This window comes from Pogona vitticeps, chromosome 5 (assembly GCF_051106095.1).
Source record: "Pogona vitticeps strain Pit_001003342236 chromosome 5, PviZW2.1, whole genome shotgun sequence".
NCBI classification, from domain to species: Eukaryota; Metazoa; Chordata; class Lepidosauria; order Squamata; family Agamidae; genus Pogona; species Pogona vitticeps.
The window spans coordinates 163,186,934-163,211,376 of record NC_135787.1 but is presented as its reverse complement, the minus strand read 5'-3'; the positions used below and the strand labels follow the sequence as shown (position 1 = coordinate 163,211,376).

General features: G+C 40.6%; 1 protein-coding gene across 5 annotated transcripts in view; it reads left to right on the top strand.

The window, feature by feature from the left end:
• The window catches only part of SGSM3 (small G protein signaling modulator 3), a 30,236-nt gene that overhangs the window by 767 nt on the left and 5,026 nt on the right, over window positions 1–24,443 (top strand). For 3 of the 5 annotated variants that reach the window (XM_020787834.3, XM_078376138.1, XM_078376139.1), the window contains exons 2-16: window positions 8,217–8,319; window positions 9,174–9,251; window positions 12,738–12,823; window positions 15,155–15,221; window positions 16,743–16,951; window positions 17,038–17,145; window positions 17,415–17,558; window positions 18,895–19,090; window positions 19,784–19,929; window positions 21,607–21,831; window positions 22,116–22,170; window positions 22,945–23,072; window positions 23,232–23,387; window positions 23,942–23,996; window positions 24,190–24,239. In XM_020787834.3, coding sequence (XP_020643493.1) covers window positions 9,245–9,251; window positions 12,738–12,823; window positions 15,155–15,221; window positions 16,743–16,951; window positions 17,038–17,145; window positions 17,415–17,558; window positions 18,895–19,090; window positions 19,784–19,929; window positions 21,607–21,831; window positions 22,116–22,170; window positions 22,945–23,072; window positions 23,232–23,387; window positions 23,942–23,996; window positions 24,190–24,239 — 1,632 coding nt within the window. In that variant the 5' untranslated portion in view covers window positions 8,217–8,319; window positions 9,174–9,244. The remainder of the gene's footprint in view (window positions 1–8,216; window positions 8,320–9,173; window positions 9,252–12,737; window positions 12,824–15,154; window positions 15,222–16,742; window positions 16,952–17,037; window positions 17,146–17,414; window positions 17,559–18,894; window positions 19,091–19,783; window positions 19,930–21,606; window positions 21,832–22,115; window positions 22,171–22,944; window positions 23,073–23,231; window positions 23,388–23,941; window positions 23,997–24,189; window positions 24,240–24,443) is intronic. The other 2 variants (XM_020787835.3, XM_078376140.1) reach the window with 1 other exon arrangement.

Below are 24,443 nucleotides of genomic sequence, written 5' to 3'. Positions count from 1 at the left end.
GGGGGGAGTCGTCGTCTCGTTCTGTGCGCAACACTATACCCGATAACAGGGCGTAGGGAGGACTCCTGACACAAACGTGTCAAGCGTTTGCCTCAAACCCTAACCCACCCCCCCACGGCGCGCGCGGAGAAGACGGATGTCACGAAGGGCCGGCGACGCACCGGAACCGGGGCGGCCTTCACCCTCCGGCTCGCGAGTCTTTCTTTCTATTACTAATAATATGCTTCTCTTTTGTTCTGTTTGGACTAAGTGTTTGTTAACGACTCAGTGTTAAATATATTAAATTAAATAGAATGATGTAAGGATTGCCCCTGTAAAATTGTTTGCATTTTAAAGAGAGGTATCTACTGCCTTACTGTGGGCAACTATCATGTAGTCCGTGGAAGGGTTTTACTCTTTTGCTCTCACTGGTACTCCATTTGACAACGTCACTGTTGAATATTACTTGATATATAAATCCTTTGGCTTCTTTTTTCTTATCTAATTCTACATTTTCTTATTGGTTTCCGCCTCTTCCTATTTCCATTCATACTTTTCTTCTGATATGTTTATGGTCTATCTAACTTGTAGCAATAACAGAAAAAATGCTCCTGAGTTTTCAGGAAGATCCATGTATAGCAATGCATTATTAGAATAAAGATGTTGTGTGTTATTGCAGTATATGTAACATTGTACAAGAGGCAGCAACAAAAACATCACAAAGAAAAGGCAATGCAAGAAAGCAAAGTGGCTGTCCAACGAGGCCTTACAAAGAGCAGAGAGAAGACAAGGGAAACAAAATGCAAGGGAGATAGGGAAACTTACAGAAAATTGAATGCTGACTTCCAAAGAATAGCAAAGAGAGACAAGAGGGCCTTCTTAAATGAACAATGCAAAGAAATAGAAGAAAATAATAGAAAGGGAAAAACCAGAGATCTGTTCAAGAAAATTGGAGATACTAAAGGAACCTTTTGTGCAAAGATGGACATGATAAGGGACAAAAATGGTAAGGACCTCACAGAAGCAGAAGACAACAAGAAGAGGTGGCAAGAATACACAGAGGAATTATACCAGAAAGATGTGGATGTCCCGGACAACCCAGAGAATGTGGTTGCTGACCTTGAGCCAGACATCCTGGAGAGTGAAGTCAAGTGGGCTTTGGAAAGCTTTGCTAACAACAAGGCCAGTGGAGGTGATGGCATACCAGTGGAACTATTTAAAATCTTAAAAGATGGTGCTGTTAAAGTGCTACACTCAATATACCAGCAAGTTTGGAAAACTCAGCAGTGGCCAGAGGATTGGAAAAGATCAGTCTACATCCCAATCCCAAAGAAGGGCATTGCCAAAGAATGCTCCAACTATTGTATAATTGCACTCATTTCACACGCTACCAAGGTTATGCTCAAAATCCTACAAGGTAGGCTTCAGCATTATGTGGACCGAGAACTCCCAGAAGTACAAGCTGGATTTCAAAGGGGCAGCGGAACTAAAGACCAGATTGCTAACATGCGCTAGATTATGAAGAAAGCCAGAGAGTTCCAGAAAAACATTTACTTCTGCTTCATTGACTACGCAAAAGCCTTTGACTGTGTGGACTACAGCAAACTATGGCAAGTTATTAAAGAAATGGGAATACCTGACCACCTTATCTGTCTCCTGAGAAATCTGTATGTGAGACAGGAAGCAACAGTTAGAACTGGATACGGAACAAATGATTGGTTCAAAATTGGGAAAGGAGTACAACAAGGCTGTATATTGTCTCCCTGTTTATTTAACTTATGTGCAGAATACACCATGCAAAAGGCTGGACTGGAGGAATCCCAAACCGGAATTAAGATTGCTGGAAGAAATATCAACAACCTCAGATATGCAGATGATATCGCTCTAATAGCAGAAAGTGAGGAGGAATTAAAGAGCCTCTTAATGAGGGTGAAAGCGGCGAGCGCAAAAAAAATGGTCTGAAGCTCCACATCAAAAGAACTAAGGTCATGGCCACTGGCCCCATCACCTCCTAGCAAATAGAAGGAGAAGATATGGAGGCAGTGACAGATTTTACTTTCTTGGGCTCTATGATCAGTGCAGATGGTGACAGCATCCACGAAATTAAAAGGTGGCTGCTTCTTGGGAGGAAAGTTATGACAAACGCTGACAACATCTTAAAAAGCAGAGACATCACCTTGCCGACAAAGGTCTGCATAGTCAAAGCTATGGTTTTTCCAGTAGCGATGTATGGAAGTGAGAGCTGAAGAATTGATGCTTTTGAATTGTGGTGCTGGAGGAGACTCTTGAGAGTCCCCTGGACTGCAAGGAGATCAAACGTATCCATTCTGAAGGAAATCAACCCTGAGTGCTCACTGGAAGGACAGATCCTGAAGCTGAGGCTCCAGTCCTTTGGCCATCTCATGAGAAGAGAAGACTCCCTGGAAAAGACCCTGATGTTGGTGTGAAAGCAATAGGAGAAGGGGATGGCAGAGGACGAGATGACTGGACAGTGTTATCAAAGCTACCAACATGAATTTGACCCAACTCCGGCAGGCAGTGGAAGACAGGAGGGCCTGGTGTGCCCTGGTCTATGGGGTCACAAAGAGTCAAACATGACTTAATGACTCAACAATAACAACAACAAATGCCCACATGGTATTAATTCTAAGTAGTCTGTGGGCGAAAAGATCAAGAGGATTCAGATCAAGAGTCCTCCTGAAGCACAAAACAGTTGTTTCATCTGGGCTTCAGTATTCTAAGTTGAAATGTATATTGTACTGAAAAAAATTATAAGGTAAATTAATACTAGGCATTCCTGTAAATAGCAATATCTTCTTATGGAAAGTTCATGTTTCCCCTCAGTGATATCAGTCTTTTTATATATACCATGGAAAGTTTTCTTTTTTCTGTGGTGATGCGCAGGTCCATACTGCAATTTTCTGACTCATTTTGCAGAGCAGTGTTTATTAGATTTAATCGGTTTTGTTCACTGTTTTTTAAGAATAGTCTGCTCCTTTCTTGACTTTGATTATTTACAGCATTGTTGTTTTGCTTTGAGACTGAGAATTCCTAATACTATAATCAAAACCTATATGCAAGAAAAGACTGGTGGGAAAACCTCCAAGGAAAACCTACTTGAATCATTTGAGTCTTTTGAAGGCCTTATCACAACAAGTATTTCCAAGTCTATATGAGGAAGTATTTGTGTGGCAAAGTAATTAAACTGCAGTCCTCCAGATGATGTTGTAGAGTAACTCCCAGTAATTCTAGCCAATATAGCCTGTGATGAGGGATGCTGGGAGTTTCAGTCTGATGATATCTGCCCACTCTTGTAATATTTGTCAATAAACTATAAAAGATTTGGCTTTAAGCAAGTTAGTTTCAGAAAATTTCACCATTTCTATATCCTGTTTAATTGTTAGCGCTGTGCTTTGTGCCATTAGCCAAAATCCTGTTGTGTAACTTTTCACTGGTGTAACCTGGACCAGGTGCTGAAACATTTAATTTAAAGTAACTAAAAGACTTCCATCCTCTTGCTATTATGTTCCAAGGCTCCCCAGGGCTCCCATTTGCCCTGGGGAAGCCTCAGGACTTGGGTGGGGAGACTTTAATACTAAAGATTCACTGCTGGCAGTGTTGAGACATTAAAGGAGGCTTTTAATTACTTCCACTGCCCAATCCAGGTTACACTGCACAGTTACACCAATAGGAATTTGACTAATATGTTGTTGCAGTGTTCTGGCTTCCAAAGAATGTAAGAGCAACAGTTGTGTCCTGAACAAATTGAGTGTATTTTTCCTTCAGAAGCAAGACAAAAGGAAACTATGTTTGGTACTGAAGTAGAAGTTACTGTGTAATCTAATTCCTTGGTTTTCAAGAGATATTTTGTAGCTCAGAAAGAAATAGAGGATTGATTTGTGGTACGTTCATGGAAGTAATGAGATAATCCTTACCTTATATTCAACACTAGGAATTTGATGGGGTTTTTTAAGCATTGCCCAAGGGCTAGTGCTTTAAAAATTGATCTTTTCAATAATAACTAGAAATATTTTCTCAGTTCTTTGGCTTCAGAATTAGAAGATGAATGGGAAAAGGTCTTTGCGGTTGGACAAAGGGATAGTATTCTGCACTCTGGGTCAGTTCTAAAATGAGGATTGTATATTTTCTCAGCTCATTCAAAGGACCACTGAATTCCAGTGAGCGTTCAGGCATTGCATCAACCGCAGTTCCTCAAAAGAGGAAATTTACAAATTATATGTAATTAAAAATGTATCATGCTTGCATGAGTCATAGCAAAGCATATGGCAAAGGAAGGACAACAGAAACTCAGGAAATGTAGATTTGTTTAGTTGACCACGGCAACAATAATCCTGTAGCACTTTATAAATACAAGCAGCCTAATGCTGGCATATATTTTGTGACCCAGAGTTATAAAATTTTGCATCTGACAAAGTGAACTCTAAGTCTACAAAAGTTTACAATAAATGTGTTAATCTTGAGGTTGTCACATGATTTCCAAAGGCCTAAGGGTCCTCTGATTTACTTTGTACAGTAGTCTGCTTTATTTAAAGGCTTATTACATGTGGGATTCTGTTTACTCATAAGACACAATCAACCTACTTCAGTGTTGTGCCTTAAACAGCTGTACCAAAATTGCTGTTTGCTTTTAACTACCACATCACATTTATATACCAAATCAAACTGAAAATGACATCCTTTATTTGCCCCAATGGGCAAAATATGTAACCAGAGATTATCTGAAGCTATCCATAGGTGCAATTAATTCGAACATTTATTTAAATCACAATAGAATAAATCACAATCACATGGAATATTCATGAAATGAAGACCCAATATTAAGCAAATGAAGGGAAAATCAATTAAGTTCTAACATAGTACAGTGCAGTCATGAAATGAAAAGTGAAAACTAGAACAATTTACTGTATTTTTCTGTGTATAGGATGCCCCAAGTATAAGAGACACACAGACACACACACACACAGACACACACACAGACACACAGACACACAGACACACAGACACACACACACACACACACACACACACACACACACACACACACACCAGTTTTCTAACTCAAAATTTCTTTCTTTGCAAGAAAGTAGAGGGGGAAGGCAGGGATCAAAGTTCTTTGATTCCTGCTTTCCCCCTGCACTTTCTTGCAAAGAAAGTGCTTTCCCCCTCCACTTTCCTCACAAAAAGTGGAAGGGGGAAGCAGGAATCAAAGCGTTTTGATGATTCCTGCTTTCCCCCTCCATTTTTTGCGAAGAAAGTGGAGGGGGAAAGCAGGAATCAAAGTGCTTTGATCCCCCCTCCTTAATTCCATGTATAAGACGACCCTCAATTTTTAATCTAAATATTTTAGACAAAAGTATCATTTTATACATGGAAAAATATGGTACATTAAAGTATCAGATGAAATTACAGGTATGCAAAATCAGTCACAGTTAGCCCTTTATAAAACACCGTATTTGCCCCTAATCTTCCACCAGCCTTCTAGTTGTTTGACCTAAAGAAAGACATATAGCTACGTATTCCAAGGAACAGATTTCTGAAGATGCAGGGAAATGCGCAGGAGAATTGATCCAGAAAATCAAAAGAAAAAAGTAGTAAAATTCCTCTCTACCTCCCTCCCCCCCCCAAAAAAACACCCCTATCCAACCTTGTAGCCTGTCCACACTTGGTCCATTGTCTTCCAGCTCAGCCAGAGCCTTGTTGCCACTGCAATTATATATCTGTCTCTCCCCCCCCCCATTCTGCCATACAAAAGTCCAGGGTGTTTTTCATTTGCTTCTATATTTTGAAAAACCGTTTCTAACAACAGTTTGGAACTTTTACCCTTTTATTCTTTTTAATTGTCTTCCTCCCTCCCCACCTTCATTTCTTTCTAATCAACTATAAAAATCCTTTCACACAGATGTCTGTATGTTAAATTGTGAAGGTTTGTGGAGTTAAAACCAGTCTTTGTCTTGACCAGCTGCGTACTGGGATTTCTTGAAGTTTGTGGGGGGGGGGGAGAGTGGTGGCAGCCACCTTGCAAGGTTGGCATGTTCATGCTCAATGCCTAGCCATGGGAATTTCTTTCTGTATGTGTGTTAAACTCCCTGGAGCACCTCTAAGTCTAGAAGACTAGGCAGAGGTGTTGGGGGGGGGGTTGATATGGTTGTGGTCAAACTTCCACAGTCTTCACCACATCTGACTCTCCCTGGGCACGCCCATTCTAAGATAAGCAAGAACAGTATGGCTGAGTGGCTTTAAGGAAGGGAGCTTGACCGGGAAACGACAACACCTGTTTACTCATCTTTTTCACAAGCTCACAGGAACTCTTTAAGTGCAGCTACAGACCTGGCAGTTGTTAAATCCTTCCCCAACATTTTGTAATGTGATACTACTTTTTACAAATTCCATATATCACATTGAACAATTTGAATTGTTTATATGGGCTTAGCTTATTTCAGGAAGCACCCAAAGAACTGAGGATTTCACCATGTTATTAATTAAATAGTTATGTTAAACTTTTATTATTTTAAAGTACTGTAAAATTATTTTCAGTAAATAAAAATGAACTCATTCAGTAATGTATTCACTTAATTCATCAGTGTCCCTGTGAGAGTGCCTACCCAACTCCCCCAAGGGGAGAGAAAAATATATGACCCCAGATGGGAAGATCTGCCCTAACATACTGTGTTATAAATGACATGCCAATTTCCACAGGCTTTGCCCCTCTTGGTGGGGAAATCCCAGCATAAAAACGGAATGTTCTGTGCTCACTTCAGAGTTGGATTGATGGATGGTTTAGAACAAATGTTCATCACCTATGGTATTGATATGCATAATTTCCTTCCTGTTGCATTGAAGAGTATAGGTCTTTGCAGCTCATCTAATTATCTGAGGGTTATTAGTTGCTTTGAGCTCTTATTTATCTGATTGCACTGCCATTGTGGCAGCATATTTGGTGATGTGATAGCACAGAGATCAGCAGAGAGGCGTTGGCATTAATATCCAGCATTTGTACTTGAATGCCCTCAGATTTATTTTTGCAGATACTGGAGTGGACGTACTGTGTGTTTTACTTTGGAAAATCACTGTGAAATATTTAGAAGACTTAATGAAAATCACTAAGGTGTTTTTAAGTCTAGGAATATAATCCTAAAGAACAGAATAGCTGTGCCTGAAGAAGTTTAATATAAGGTTGCATTATCTGTGCTTAGCTCCTAGAGCTTTGACTGGGTTATATTAGTGCTTGCTTCCTCAGTGTGTAGCCTTTTCCTAGCTTCCTGGTCACCAGTTGATTCATCCCACCCTCTTGTGTAGCACAGTGTGTCACAATGCTGTGTTTGCATACCTCCCTCTCATGGTCAGGCCTTGAAGGCAGTTGCCAGGGAATGCTCCATAGCAACCCAAGACAGGAAAAACCTGCCCACCTGGTTTGCTGTATCTTATATTTTGCTATTTATGAATATATTCAGTGAGCTTTGTGGGCACATATAAGATAAGTGGGGACTGGTTATCAGACATTAGATTTGTTTTGTTTGCCTATGATTCAAGTTAATAAACTATCCTGTTCCTATGCAGCTGCTCTTATTTTGTTGTGGAAACGATCTTGATAATTAGAATAATCTGTCAAATACTGTATATATCCACTTCTTTGTCATGCATGTGATGGTACAGACTAGAGAAAGGCATAAACAAAAAAAATGTGAATGATAGTTGGCCCTGATGGGGTTGAAGTTCAAAGTATCTGAAAGGGACCATTGGAAAAAGGTGGCCACAGTCTCTAGCTGAAATGGCTACTGGGAGTCCCAAGTACAAGTCATTTTTCTAAATTTTATTGTTACCGAGCTTTCCTCTTGGAATAAATATTTTACATATTCCATCTGAAAAGTGGGCATCAACACTGAAAATGAGCATCTGCCCCACAACATGTACGTCTCTTCATAACCAGAGACTGAAATCCAGGTCTCTTCATAACCAAACATATGATAGTGTCGTCAGACTGTGAGGAAATGCAACTCCCAAAGACACGGTACTTCTTTCTTTCTTCTCTTGCCAGCGCTCACAATGGAAGTGTCACATGACAAATCCAGACAGGAGAAAGTGCATAACAGCTTTGCTGTGAAGCCTGGATATATTCTTGACTTGGCAACTGTTCCTATTAGAACAAATTACCAGTTAACAAACAATAAATGTGTTACTGCTCAACTTTGTGAGGGACTATTTATCATGTTTTCTAGAGTTACCACCATCTTAAAACCTTGAGCCGTTTCTGTCCCAGCAATGTCTGATGTTGCCCTGGAAGAGCAGCAAGCAACGAGACGCTAAGGTCTACTATATCAGGTTTGTACTGTATTCACGTTTTGTAGCATAAGCTACAAAATCACTGCCAAAGGAAACATATAGGAAATCTCTTCCCTTTTTAAAATAAATAATAGATATTTCTGTGCCACCAAGTCACTTCTGAGTTATGGTGACTTTTTTCAGGGTTTCCCAGGTAGAGAATACTCAGAAGTAGTTTACCATTCCCTTCTTCTGGGGGCGACCTGTGCATCTTGCCCATGGCCACACAAGCTGGCTCTACTCACAGGAGGCACAATGGGGACCTGAACTCCCAGCCTGTGTCGCTCTGCAGCCATATACCTAAATCACCCAAGCTGTCCAGCCAGTTCACTAGCTATTTCAACTTTGACGTTTAGTTTTGGGAAATCCAATATAGAAACTCAGACTTTTACCTAAATGCTGTTAAATCTTAAATGACAATGGTGAAATCTATACAATTTATGGGTTAAGTGCTAGGACAGTGATCTGGTCTGTTGTTTGAGACAAATTATAATCTGCATTTATTGCTTGGCCAGAGAATTCCTGGCTTCTTCAGCAGATCCTGCTGAACCCACAAACCACAATCACTTTTGTGAAGGATATTTTATTATCCTGTGGACATTTCAGTTTAGAAACTGCCCTTGAAACTGGATGTGCCAAATCTGCTCTTTTGACTGTCACTCTTTGATGTTGATGGCCTTATGCTTAAACACTGCTTAACCCACCTGAATGACTTCTGAACTATTATGTAGGGAGGCTAAAGTTTGTTAGTATGTTGTATAAGTGGAGAACTACTCCATAATACAACTGAAAGGCTACATTGTCCAGTTCTTTGTATAGGTTTAAAGTTTTATCCTTTGTGTCATTGTGCCCAGCTCTGTCTTATACAGGGCAGTGACCTGTTGGAGAATCAACAAGCTGCAATTGAACACGTTCTACCATCATCATGTCTGGTAAGCACATTATGCTAAATTGCTGATTGTGATACTGTGTTTTTAATACTATTCCTACTTTTACTGAGTTTTACAGCTTGAAAAAAATCATCTGTGTATGATGATTATACATGCCTCCTTAATTAGATGAAATTAACTCTTTTGTCCTTTAGATTGGAATTTTTATTTATTGTTTAGTTTCTCAGTCAGGGATAGGGATAATAACTTTAAAATATATATTATATAAGCTATTCATATAATTGTAAGGAAGAGAGTTTTGTCTTTTGAGTACATTGTCTCATAATATAGCATTTATAATCCTTATTCTTTAATCCTTAAAAACTGGTTTAAATTTTAAAATACAGGTTTTAGATAAAGAACTAGGATTTACTTCTTCTTGTTGTTGTTATTGTTGCATGCCATAATGATGCTGAGCTATGGTTACCCTTTCCAGATTTTTCTAGTTAGAGAATACACAGAAGTGGTTTACCAGTCCCTTCTTCTGGGGGTACCCTGGGATTGTGCAGCTTGCCTGAGGCCCCACAGGCTGGCTTTTCTCATAGGAGGCACAGTGTGGAATCAAACTTACCCCAGCCATCTTGTATAATTTAATGGCTTTTTCCTTTAATTCTTTGCATACCTCTACCTTTATGCTAACAAATAAAACAAGTTAAATATTTAACAGTGAAAGAAATTTGTCTTCTTACGCCAGCTTTTGGAACAATGATTTTAACAAAACATACTCCCTGAAAAGCTTCACCTAGTTGTAACTGTGCCTGAGGACCTGCCAACTCAGAAGGAGCTAAAGTCTTAATTGATCAACTTGCTTTGCCATATTTTTCAAGAGCCTGATTTTCAAAATTGTGTTTTTCAGTATGTTTCCTCACATGGTTTGCCTTTCAACTTAACTCCTCTGTTTTAGAATACTGTATTTTAAATAATGCTTTTATAGAGAACAGCCATTTATTGGCATATTTTTTTATCCTGAATATTTAGCTGAATTGCTTAAACTCTCAAGTCATTGTTCTTATTAAATGCCACCAAGATTCCTCCCAAGTTATGGTGACCTTATGAATGAGTGACTTGCAAAACGTCCTGTCCTTAACTCTGTTCTCGTAAAATCAAGGTTGTGGTTTTCTTTGTGGAGTCAATCCATTTCATGCTTGATTTTCCTGCTGCCTTCAACTTTTCTTAGCATGACTGTCTTTTTCAGCAAGCCCTGTCTTCTCATAATGTCCTCAAGTATGACAACCTTAATTTTTACCTTTTTTGCTTTCCAGAGAAAATTTAGGCTTGATTTGATATAGGACGCACTTGTTTGTATTTTTGGTGGTCCAGGGTATCTGCAAAGCTCTTGCCCAGCCCCATAATTTGAAGGAATCAATTTCTTTTCCTGTTGTTTTCTTCACTATCTAGCTTTCACATCCATTAGTAATAACTGGAAATACAGGCATACTAGGCTAGGAAAGCAGTCAGTTGGAACTTGATCTCACTGAATGTGAGACTAAACTCCTTGGATCTAAGGAATTAATTGTGTGTTGAGCAAACATGTTCTTCATTGTTCTGCCAACTCCTAGATCCACAGATTTAAAGTAGTGAAATAGCACAGACTGTGAAGTTCTCCTTTAATTAAATTGAAAATTCTGTATTATGACAGAGTTACCAAAATTGTTCAGTGGTTTTACTCATGTTACCTCCCCCCTCCCCATTTCCTTCCTGGAGAAAATGAAAGCAAAGGAGGGAATACTATAATTGTGTATTTTCTGAAATGTGTCAGCCTTGGAAAAAGACTTTCTCAGCATATCTGAGCAGTGTAGAATACCACAGTTTCATCCACTTGGATTACAGAAAGTCATCTCTGTCTCAGTTTGGAGTTGTTTTATAACCAAAAGTAGAACAGGATTTTTGATGTGGCTGATGTATGCCAGAGACTAAATATTCTCTGTATTCTAACTGGTCTCTGTTCTGGGGCCATGTTTTTTTTTTTTGTTTTTTTTTTTTTTACTCTGTGCAGTGAGGTTTTTGCCCCTTAGGTCGGTGTAAATGGCAGGGGAGAAGTGTGTCGTTTCCTATAAAAGGTGTCTTGAGCTGTCTGGATGCCATTTTCTACTATTAGTTAAGTAAATGTGACACATGAATCCCCAGCGTTTCAAGATTTTATGGGGGGTCTTTCTTTCAATCCCACCATCTGTAGAGGTGCATGTGGTGAGAACATGGGGCAGATCTTCTTGATGTCCCTTCCCAGGCTATGGGACTCCTTTCCATTGGAGACCAGGCTAGCAGCTCAACCCCCCACCCCATTGTTGTTCTGCTGGTAGGCAAACACTTTCTTGAAAGTAGGCTTATAGTAAGCAGTTAGCTGCCAAGAAAGTTTTTTTAATGGGGTTGTCATATCTTTTTAATGACCTTTTAAGTTTTTATTCAGTAGTTTTAATGTGCAATATACTTAATTTTGAAAATATTGTGGGTTTTTTAAATTTTATTTTAATGGCCTTAACATTAGTGTTTGGTAAATGCCAATGGTGCTTCTATTGGGAGAAAAATACAATACAAAGAAAATGAATAGGGGACATGTCAATGTTAATCTCTGCTTGTAGAACATTAAATTTTTTATGATGCAAGTTAATTTGTAAAGGCATTGGTGCACAGTTGTCAGAGTCCTTCTATTTATGTGCCGTATTTATATTGAGTTATTCCATATTTCTGTTCTTAGTTAGGAAATAATAGGGATGCAAGGAATGCATGCTGTATTATTTATTTTTGTCAATTTAGGATATCTTGGCTCTGTGGGATACGTCAAGAAACAGTTTAAGTTATACAAGATTCCTTGCTTGCAGTGGAGGAGTGCTAAGTTTTGTTTGTAGTTTGCACTGACTGTTTGCAAACTTAATAATTTTCCTTTGAGAACCAAAACGCACACAGAGGAGAGACAGAACAACTGAGGGATTTTTTTAAAAGGACACAAGCCATCCCTCCAATGTTTCTATTCTTAGAATTCCACAGAGTAGCAGCCATCAGTTGCTTAATTTGTGTTAATTTTATTTAGGCAGATTGGTGCAAAACCACTTTATCTGCATGAAAAGAATGCACAAAACATCTTGATCACTTGCAGGATGGAGAAATTTGCAGTTTCTTCTTGCATAGGAAGAAGAGATTTGCGTTCCTAGATATTTTCCTAGAAGTCCCTGCAGTTTATTTTCTGGTAACCTCTGGAGAAAGGCCGAACTGCCATGCTGCATTTCAGCGGTTTAGCCGCACAGCTTCTTCCATGGGCTCCCCGGCTTCCTAGCCCTGCCTCCTCCAGGCACTGCTTTTGAGTGGGCACCCGCTGGAGGAAGCCGGGCTAGGAAGTTCTAGCACTAACCCAGAAACAGGCTTGGGAGAAAGAGAAATAAATAATGCCATTTAGATAGACTCATAAAGTGATTTAGGATTAACAAATAGCTACCATGGTTTTGTGGCTTTTCTGTCTGTTATTATACACGTTTGTGTTGTTGTTCCATTTAGGAACTTGTACTCCTACTGCTGGTGGGCCCTTTTCTGCACTTACTCCAAGCATATGGCCTCAGGAAATCCTCGCAAAGTATACCCAGGTACAATAAAACAAGGGGGATGATCAGTTATATATGTACCAAATCAGTTTTTGATGATGATGATGAGGTAGTAGTAGTAGTAGTAGTATATTTGTGCAGTTAATATTAATGCAATACTACTAATTATAAATTATAATTTGCTGGAGAATCAATGTGCCATAGTGAATAGAGTGTTAGATTAGGACTCATGGGACCTACCTTGAAACCCTGTTAGGGCTGCTGTAAGTCAGATTCAACTTAATAGCACATAACATGATGTAATAACAAATCCTAAAGGGCTATGTGAATTATGAATGCAAACACTTACAGTGGGGTCTCGACTTACGAACGACCCGACTTGCGAACAATTCGAGTTACGAACCTGCCCTATAGGGAAAGTAAGGACTCGACATGAGAACTTCCCTCGAGTTATGAACAGGGAAAAAAGTCCCCCCTCCCTCCCCTTAGAGGCTTCTGGAGGGGGGGAAAGGGTCAGAAACTTAAAAATAAATACTGTACTGTTAAATAAAGTCACTTACCAGGCCTTGGTAGCCCCCAAACCACAGGAAAAAGAGCAGGAAAGAGCTAAAAGCCAACACCCAGAAAGAGCCTGGCAGCCATTTTGTGGTTTTCCCCGCTCCTCGCCTAACAGCTGATCGGCTGGCTCTGAGCAGGCTTCCGGAGGCTTGCTCAGCACCTAAAAAGCCTGCCTGAGTGCCTTTGTGCTGAAAAAATCGGCACAACATGCTTTAAAACATTATTTAAAATTGGCTTCGTTTTTTAAAAAAAAAGAGTTCTAAAGTGCTGCCTTTAGTGTTCCCTGCCTTCCCTGAACCTAAGGGGAAAAAAGAAAGAAAATATCCCCCTCTAGTGGCAGAAGGCAGAATAGCAGCTTCCCATTAGTTTCTATGGACAGAAAAGAGCAGATACGGATTAAATGGTTTTCAATGCATTCCTATGGGAAATGCAGATTCGACTTAAGAACTTTTCGACTTGAGAACCACCTTCTAATACGGATTAAGTTCTTAAGTCGAGACCCCACTGTACATATAAGTTAATAGCCTGCAAAACATGTTACTAACTTGTGTACTGGCAGTGAAGGGATAGAGGGCTGTGTTTCTCTTGCAGGAGCTTGCTGCCTTTCTGTGTTGGGCCACCTCTTGTCGTGGTTTTTTTCTTATGCAGGGCACAGAACAAGGAGTAGAGCAGTCTGCCATTTGTGTAAAATTCTATGCACTTGACTGCCTGCAGTGTTGCCCTTACCAGTTCAAATACAAGACAGGCTCGAGACATACACACATTTTAACTGCTGGTTGTGTATTGAAGAAACATTACTTTTAACCCTCTAACAGATAATTTTTGTTGTGAGAAAAACTGATAGAAAGCCTGTTGCATAGTGGGCAGAGGAAGAATAAAACAAAATACAAGCATATTTGCCATAAATCAGAATGTTATGCATGCCCTTTAAAATTTACTTAGTATTTGAATCAGATTATTTTTCCAGTTACCACTGTCAAATATTTTAATGACACTTTGAATATTTTAGATACCCTTTTCATAATAGCCATTCTGATTGGGTGAAACAAGATGTGAGAACAATTATAGTGTTGAAGGAAGTTTCTTTTGTCCTTGATTTACTGTGTTGAGTTACACATCTGAGGAGCTGTAACAGAATAGCTTAGAGTGCTCCTTTACTTATTTTGGGGGCCAAACTGTACACTGCATAATAATAATCTGCTGTCAGATTGATTCTGACGTATGGAAGCCTTTTCCATGTTTTCTAACTATAGAGTACTTGGAAGTGGTTTACCAGTCCTTTCTTCTCCGTGTTCTTTGGGATCAGAGAGCTTGCCCAAGACCACAGAGACTCGCTCTTCTCCTAGAAGGCACAGTGGTTAACCAAACGCTGGACCCTGGCTCCACAGTTGGGTGCTCCATCTCTTTCAACTGTCCAGCCAGCCACATGACATATTACTCATGATTAGAAGGAATAATTCCTTAAGTACTGAGAATGTGCCATCCTTTGCAGTTTGCGAATCAGCCCTTTTTGTTTTGTAATAGCTTTTTGGATGTAAACACAAGTTTTGTTTGCAAGTGTAATTGTTCATACATGAAAGTCTGCTGGGATAACATATCTGAATATTGCAGATTTTTGAGCTCTTAATTTCAGACTATACATTACTATAGATTGGTTTCTAGCAATGGGGGGTTGATTTTTCCCTCTTAAAGATCCAGAGGGAAAAAAGTTAGAGGCAAAGTTGTCTGTCACATGGAAAAGTGTTGTATTTCATTAATGTACCAGCTAGTGACAGAAAAAAGAAAAAGACAGGTTCCTTCTGTTTTATTTTCCAGAAAGAAGAATCTGTTGAGCAACCAGAATTCCGATATGATGAATTTGGTTTCCGAGTAGACAGAGAAGGCAAGGTCTTTATTTATGTGGTTGTACTCACGATTCTGTGTTTCTGAGATCTCTCTCAGAAGTCGTTCATTCCCAAAAGAACTGTTCCAATTCTTGTTTAGGATTGTGTTTTGAAAGCTAATATGTATGATTTCATATAATGACAGTAATGAGGGATATATGCATAGGTAAAAGTCAGTTTTTCCTTTTGAAACATATACAAGTAATAATCAGGAGAAGTTTGAAGTTTTGCTCACATATATTTTAAAGCTGCAATTTGTATACACTTTGACAAAATTTTCATGCATAATGGATTTGAACCACCATCATGTAAGATTTTGTAGCTACATGTTGTCCTCTGCTCCCTCCCAGCTGATAAGTTTGAAAAATTACTTTTTTAGATTACAGGTTCCAGAAGTGACCATGGTAGTTGGAGGATTCTAGGAACTGTAGTCCAAAAGAGTGATTTTCCCAGTCTCACTTTTGTTGCCAGTGGTTTAGACATTAATGGCTGTGTGTTGCGTTATTTTGGGAGGACAACACATTTACACTGTTATACAAGCTGTATACTCGCTGCTTTACATTGTAACCAAGTGCCATTTCTTCAGTGTTTTCACATGAAAAGATATACAGTAGTGCCTCGCTAGACGATTGCCTTGTGGGACGAAAACCCCACAAGACGATTGGTTTTTGCGATCACTATGGTGCCTCGCAAGACTTCTTTTCTGTGACCGTGCTTCGCAAGACTTTTTTTTTTGAGACTGATGCATAGGGAACCTCGCAAGACTTGCGAGGCACCACTGTACTAAAATATTTATGAAATGTGAGGGAGTGTACTCACTTCTGTGATATACTGTATGTCCAAAATCAGTTTGAATTTCAGGAAACAAATTAGCAGCTCTTGGCAATTTTTTAAAAATTGTTAAATCAAAGATTTTGGAATGATTCCAGTTGCTAGAATTAGTATGGGGAGGCAGATGACCTGAATTCCATCTTTCTGTATTCTTGAGACTTTGCAATTGTGGTTGCTGTTGCTCTTAACTGTTGATCTGAGCCACCTTAGGTATTCCATATGAATTTTTAAAAATACCGGTAGGTATACAGACATTCAGATAAAAAACATATTTATTTTCTCCTGCTTGCATATGCGTTGCATTTATACATAGTGATCTCATGATTGAAGAAGCCAGTTTTTGCTGACAGCACAGAAAGCAGTAATTGAGATGTAGCTACCATAGACAGGAGATAATTAAAAAAAAAAAAAGCCCACAGCCAAGCCTCTAAGGGAGAGTTGGGTGAATAATTGTGGCACTCCAGATATTGTTGGGCTGCAACTGCTAGCCAATGGTCATGAGTCATAGGAGTTGTAGTCCTCTAACAATTTTACAGCTCCAGGTACCCACTCCAGTCCAAAGATTGCTTCCTGTTTCTCCTGGGTGTAGAATGTAACTATTTAAAGGATCATATTTTCTAGATGTATAAGGCAATGGCCACCATACTCTTTTCTTCCCATAACTCTATAATGTGTGCTTTTTGCTCCAGATGGTGCTGAGCCAAATTCCAGCAAGCTCTTGGGCATCCCACTGACTGAAGAGCCACAACAGAGGCTGAAATGGCAGGCTCACTTGGAGTTCACACACAACCATGATGTGGGGGACTTAACTTGGGATAAGATTGAAGTCACACTTCCACGTTCAGACAAGCTGCGATCTCTGGTATTGGCTGGCATTCCTCACAGCATGAGACCACAGGTGAGGGTTCTCCTGGCTAGAAATGGAGAGAGGGCAGCTGACTGCTTAAGTTTCCTGTGCTAACCCCTTTCCTCTGTTTTCCTCAGCTGTGGATGCGGCTGTCAGGTGCTCTGCAGAAGAAGAGAAATACAGAAATGTCTTACCGAGAAATTGTGAAGAACAGCTCAAATGACGAAACCATTGCTGCCAAACAAGTGGGTAATTTTTGTAGATTAGTGCCAGCTCTCTTACACCTTGGGCAGTTTACCTCTGAATGCAGGGAAGGAATTACTAAATGGATGAAAATCGTACACTCTTTTGTCAGGCTTCCATGCTGATATTGGAGGTCTCTAAATTCAGTCTTGCTTTATCAGGATGTAGAAAGTATTGTGCGCTCTGGGATTTAGATTAAGAACAACAAGATGGGAAGCCTTATCTCTAATTGAATCTAAAATGCTTATATGTAACACTTAATGTCTGATAGATTGAGAAAGACCTGCTCCGCACTATGCCCAGCAATGCTTGCTTCTCCAACATGAACAGCATTGGAGTGCCACGACTGCGCAGAATATTACGTGGTTTAGCTTGGCTGTATCCAGAGATTGGCTACTGTCAAGGCACTGGCATGGTAAATTAATCTTTTCCATTTGTAGGCTTTACTGTGTATTGTAGCTAATTCGTTTGGCGACCTGTCCACAGGAGGCGAACAAAGTGGATGTTCACAGGCAGCAGTAAAGGCAGCAACATACAGTTTTTGTCAATGCATTGGAACAAAGAAAGTGGGTTCTTTTCATAGACAGCGATCAAACGTGCAGGAAAATGTATGAAACATTACTCTAGCTTTGCTCCAGCTATGGGATTGCTACCAAATATAACATTGGTGTGGTCCGTTTTCTAACCTCCATCTATAACTCATAAGCTGGTTTATTGCAAGGATATCCACCCTGCTATCTTGGAGGATGTCCACAGTCCCAGCAAGAGCCACTACGGATGGGTTCCTCAGTGGCCCAATAGGAAATGGTGACCTGACCTGATGTTCACTCACTCATTTAGTGAGACATCCTACATGTTTTTGGCAAGCACATTAAAAGCTTCTGGTCATCTTCACATCTTAAAACTCCACTTCTTCCTAAAAGGAAGCCAAAAGCCACTAACATTATTGTGCAAACACAAATCCGATATGAAAAAGAGGACAATATGAAATTTTATTTGACAATAAAAATGCTACACTAAACCTGTAAGCAGACTTCCAGTTCAAGACTTAACAGACTTTACTAAATGTGTATCGACAAACGAAAAAAGGATACAAATGCAAATGATTATTTTAGCTCCAAAATGTATACTGTCCCCAAACAAAAATTTGGACAGAGGGATTACACTTTAGAACTAGCAGAAGCCAAGATTAGAGTTAGGCAGACTTAATTAATCAATATAATAATAATAACTACCATCCCACCACATGCCCTTTCACTGCAGGTTAATATAACAGTATTGATTTAGTCATCCAGAGTTGTGCTTTGCTTTGAGGTCTCTGGGTAGGAATGAAACAGAGGCCGGAAGGGGGTGGGGCTCTGCAAAAACTTGTGAATTACCTTTACTTCATGTGCATTGATTAATATATTCCGGGGTATTTTGAAACTGACCCAAGCCTGTACTCTCTACAATCCCATTTAGACCTTTTTGAGTGAGACACTGGAAGTCCCCCTTCTGCGCAAGATACTAGCTAACCCACAGAGGGAATATGCATGTTCCATTTTTCTGGCACCCCAGCCTAGCACCACAACCAGTGATTGATCTGATCCTCAGTTTTGCAAATACCATAATGCTTTCCAACCCTGTTGTTAGAACCCCAGGGATTGGGGGATTCTCATCAACCTTCCTGTGCCCTACAATGGGAAATCACAGGACTCTGTGTCATACTTACCTTGCAGCTTGTTTTCAAGTCTTTGCTTCCCTCCACCTAGGTTGTGGCTTCCTTGCTTCTCTTCTTGGAAGAGGAAGATGCCTTCTGGATGATGTGTGCCATCATTGAAGACCTGGTGCCAGCCTCCTACTTCAGCACCACCCTGATGGGTGTCCAGACAGATCAACGTGTTCTGCGCCATCTCATTGTGCAGTATCTGCCAAGACTGGACAAACTTCTCCAGGAGCATGACATTGGTAATAGACCTCCATTGCTTACAGGGCTGTGGAGGAGATTGCAGTGTCCTTTTGTCCCTTCAAAAGAAAAAAGGAAAAAACCCAAAAAAGGTCCAATTAGGGACAGCAGTTTCAGAATGGCAGAGCACATATATTTAGACACAATGTCTTAGGTTCAGTCCCTTGCATCTCCTTTTGAAAAACAATCAAGTAGCAAGTGATGTGAACGACTACTACCTGACTTCCTGGACGGCTGTGTTAACAGGAATGCATCTAATCTGCTTTAAAGCTAGTCCCGTTTAAAATGATCCAAGACATTATGTACATGCACACATGTACCTCACTCACTCAGAAATGTGAAGCATCTTGCAGATTTGCCCTCTGTTTATAAACAGACTTGTTGTGTTTAATCTGCTCATGGCTGGTGCTCTGATTTTGTTTGAGTGAATTTATGAACACCCTGCACCTTGAACGTATACATTTGCTCTGTGGCTAGCACCACCAAGTGAAATAGAGAAGGGGCCAGTATTTGCTTCTACTGTTTACAGTGATTGTGATAGTGCTGTCGTATTTTTCAAGAAAGCATTGTGAGCATTTTCTGCTTACATTGGCAGTGGGAAGTGTCTTCATGGAATAAGTAGGAGGTGAATTCTTTCTCATACAAGTAATTGCTCAGCTAAGACTGTGTGCTTTCATCTCTGTCTCCATCCATAGAGCTGTCCTTGATCACCCTGCACTGGTTCCTCACATCATTTGCTAGTGTTGTGCATATCAAGCTGTTGTTACGCATCTGGGACCTCTTCTTCTATCAGGGCTCCATTGTTCTCTTCCAGGTCACACTGGGTATGCTCAGCATGAAGGTAGTTAACATTCCTTCTCTACCAAAAGAATGTGTTTTCTCTCATGGGATAAGTCTTACATGTGGGAAGGTTCTCCTCAACATCTGGAGGTGTTTGGAGAAGGGGGAGCTATATAGACTGTATGTTTTAATTACATATTTGAAACAAATACTTATTTTTCAGTATACAGTAGGGCCACCATATCTGTGGGATCAGTACCCAAGGTTTTACTTAACCACTGCCTGAAAATATTATCACTGTCGTAATATACAGTGGGGTCTCGACTTACGAACGGCTCGACATACGAACATTTTGACTTACGAACCGCTCTCATAGGAATATATGGACTCGACTTACGAACTTAGATTCGAGTTACGAACTCTTTTTTCCCCTTTTTTTAAAGCTAAGTCATCTTAGGTTAGAGGGAAAAAAGAAAAAATATCCCCCTCTAGTGGCAGAAGGCGGAATAGCAGCTTCCCATTAGTTTCTATGGACAAAAAGAGCAGATACGGATTAAATGGTTTTCAATGCATTCCTATGGGAAATGCAGATTCGATTTAAGAACTTTTCGACCTGAGAACTGCCTTCCAATACGGATTAAGTTCGTAAGTCGAGACCCCACTGTAGTTACAAAGCCAACAAGCAGTCATGAAGATGACTCAGTGGGTGGCCTTATAGCGGACAGTTTCCATAAGGACCAAATAACTGTTTCGATTATATCATCCTATGCATGTCTCCTCCGAACTCTTGAATCCAATGAGAATCTACTGAATGCAGTGAAATATACATAGAACTGCAGCCTTAAGGAGCCTTTTGTGCAAGAAGTGTTTGTTTGGCCATCTAATGCTATGGTTTTGGTGCAAAATGGCTGCCATATTCCATTCAAAGGTGGCTAAAATCCTATGTAGCATTATGAGATTTGTTTAGATTACAACTAGGGAAATTTTGGTAAAAAAAATTGATTGGAGCCCTGAGAACTTTCCTGTCCATTTCCTATGTTGTGTCAGCTATTTACCTAGTTCATGATGTTGGCAAAGGAAAAGAAATTGTGTGTTTTTGCTGGAGTGGGGGTGGGAATACTACAGCACTTTCAAGGCATACAATTTTATTTCAGTATGAGCTTTCATGGAAGACGTAGTATTTGATCCATGAATGCTCACCCTGAAATTAAACTAATACTGTAGTTTTTGAAGTGCTGTAATATTTTGCTGCTGTTTTCTGTTCCCCCTTTTCTTTTGCCAGCATGCTGAAACAGACTAACAAAGCTCCTACTTTGGAAATTGCTAGTTCTCGATTACACTTCCTGCTGTATTTTCTGCAGAAACAGCTCCTCTTTATATAGGATTTCTACACCTACCGTTTCCTAGAAGGGGCTTTCAGACTCTTAGGGGGACCGTCATTAAAGGAGCAGTGTAGGTGATTTTGAATAATGATTTTTGTTCTCCAAGCAGAAAGCAGCTGCTTAGCATGTCCTTACCAATTCCGGTGCAGGCACTCTGGGATAGCCGATGAGTGGACGCAGCAGTTGACCTGGAGGGGGAGTAATGACAGCATGCATTTTGTTTTACTTTTACTGCATTTTCTGTGTAATTAGCATTAGATAGTAGGAAATGCAAGGAGTAGGGCAAGGGGGAGTGCAGAAGCATTCCAGAGTGTGTGACCTATAATTTACAGAATTATTTGTCCCCATGAACACAGGAAGATGAACTGATCCAGTCAGAAAACTCTGCATCCATCTTCAATACCCTCTCAGACATACCTTCTCAGATTGAAGATCCAGATGTGCTCCTTCAGGAAGCTATGCGGGTTGCTGGCTCACTAACAGATATGGCCGTAGAGACTCAACGTTGCAAACACCTTGCGTACCTCATTGCAGACCAGGGTCAGCTACTCAACCCTGGTGCGGCTGTTAGCTTATCGAAGGTATGTGTGCAAATGATCCTGAATTCCTAATGATTCTTTTCTTGTCGTTTTCCTCAGCCTTGGTTTCCCTTCTGTTGCCTTCATTTCTTGCCATGTGGTAGCGGTCTTGAGAGTAAATCATAGACCAAGGTTCCTCATTAAAGAAAGCACTCTTTGCATCTGGCTTTTCTTTTTTCACTCCACTAATATAAGCTGCCATCAAAATCTGTTTTGCCGTACTGAACTGAACATTGCCGGTTGGTAATACCATTTCCTTCTGTACCCTGTTTGTCTGCTTCACTCAGATTGTGCGCCGCAGGACACAGCACAAGAAGTCTGGCATCACCTCACTGCTTTTTGGTAAGGAGAAATACAGTGAGATTATTGTTTCCCTGCAGAGGAGGACAAAACAGCGAGAAGAGCCTGCAAAGGGTTATGTGGCATGAAAATGGAGTGTATTCCTGCAGTGCAGATTTGACTATGTACAGTTGTACCAAGCAGCACACTTGCCCTGAAGATCTTTCAGGGGACTCATTAATCGTTATGAATGCCCACAACCCAACAAAAGTGGAGAAACAGAACTGGAAATGTCTGGAAGTCCACTTCCCCTTTTGAACAATGGGCATTCAGGAGGTGCTAACTGGAGGACTGCTTCCAGGAGCAGCAACAATGCACATTGTTTTGATGAGAGTGGTGTCCAGGGAACACAAAATATCTTGACGGGGGAGGCTGGATTTTGCCCATCCTGCCCTAGGCAGTCAGTTTACAGCTCTGCACAGCAGTAGGGGATCCTTTTCCGCGGCCGTTGCACTGGGAATCCCATCTCTTCTCTCTAATCAGTTATCAGAGATTGGATGGGGGGGGGCAGACACCCCATGGTGTGGGGCTTGGGAAGGCAAGGGGTTTAAGTATTGCAGTTGCAAAAGAACTGGCAGCCTTGGATAGACAGGTTCCTCCCCTGGGTTAGAAAAATTAATGGAAGGAGGTCTCTGATCGGCCATTTATAGTCAGAGCAAAATAAGAGTGTCTGCATGGAGAAGCCATCTGTTTTTGAACAGCAGGTGAGGATGAGATGATGGAATGCTTCATGGGGAAGAACACTGCTCTGTTTGAGATTTCACCTTCTTATTCTAGGGGAGGATGATATGGAGGCCCTGAAGGCCAAGAATATTAAGCAAACTGAGCTGGTTGCAGACTTACGTGAGGCCATCCTACAAGTGGCACAACATTTCCAATGCATAGACCCCAAGAGCTGCAACATAGTAAGCTTTGCTTCCTGCTACTTCTCAAGGAGGGCTTTCCGTAGTGTTACAAATGGGAAGAACAAAGCTCTGTGGCCTGAAGAATAACCTTTGCTGATTTCTGTCTTGTGCTTTGTATAAAACATGTCTTTCTTACTCCTTTACCCCTCTCACAACCAGGATCTGACTCCAGATTATACCATGGAGAGCCACCAGCGGGACCATGAAAGCTATGTAGCATGTTCCCGAAATCAGCGTCGACGTGCCAAGGCGCTCCTGGATTTTGAGCGCCATGATGATGATGAATTAGGCTTCCGCAAGAATGATATTATCACGGTATGCCAAAATCAATAAAACAGCATCAAAGGAGGCAGAGCGGTCTTGATGTTATAAATAACAAATACAGTGACTTTGGCTTTTCAAAACTAGGGTAGGAACAAATTAACTATTCAGCTGTATTTAGGCCATTTTGATTCTTCTGCTTTAGGGATCTGCAGCAAATTGCTTCACAACTCAGGGCAGATAGAGAGAAACAGACCATGTCTTGAGCTGCACATAGATGGATGAAGCAAAGTGGGAAGTAGGTCAGGCATTGTTGCGGTGCAGGGTAGACAACTTTGACAGGTTGTTGGGGGGGCAGTTTTCATACCTGGAATCTTCAGGCTGCCCCCAGGGCAAAAATCAGTTGTTTTTAATGCAGAAGTCGCTGCAAAAACAGACATTTCCAAGAGTGCAATTCTCTCTCTCTCTCTCTCTGTCTGTCTCTGTGTGTGTGTGTGTGAGAGAGAGAGAGAGAAGGTCAAGGACTCTGGTGGGGTTGGAAAAACATTTTCCTTTGCTCTTTTTCTATCAAATGGTTGAGTCGCTCTTCCTCCTTTCTGCTCCTATAGATCATCTCTCAGAAGGATGAGCACTGTTGGGTGGGTGAGCTGAATGGTCTAAGAGGTAAGTGCCTTTGGGATTGGAGTGTGAGGGAAGAATGGTGGAGACACGGTCTGGCGGGTGGTTGTTCAACGGTATACTATTCCAAATAAAAACTAAAAAGTCATGCAGTATCATGCACCAAATACTGTTATTTTTAATTAATAGGGTGGAGCCGGCTGGGTTTTTATTTTTGTTGTTTATGTTATCTTTATAGGTTGGTTTCCTGCAAAGTTTGTAGAGGTCTTGGATGAACGGAGCAAAGAGGTACTGCATTTAGCTGTATTTGCTATGTAATGTGCCTGCATTAAGAGAATGTTTCTGCCTTAGTGGCATCACTCATTGAATCCATGTTTGGGATTTTTGCGGGTTGCAAAGGGCAGTCTGGTGGGCTTTGCACTGAGGTGGAAAGTGAAATGGTGAGCAAAGGATAGGTCTTCAGAAAATGTCAGTCTAATTCATAAATCTGCT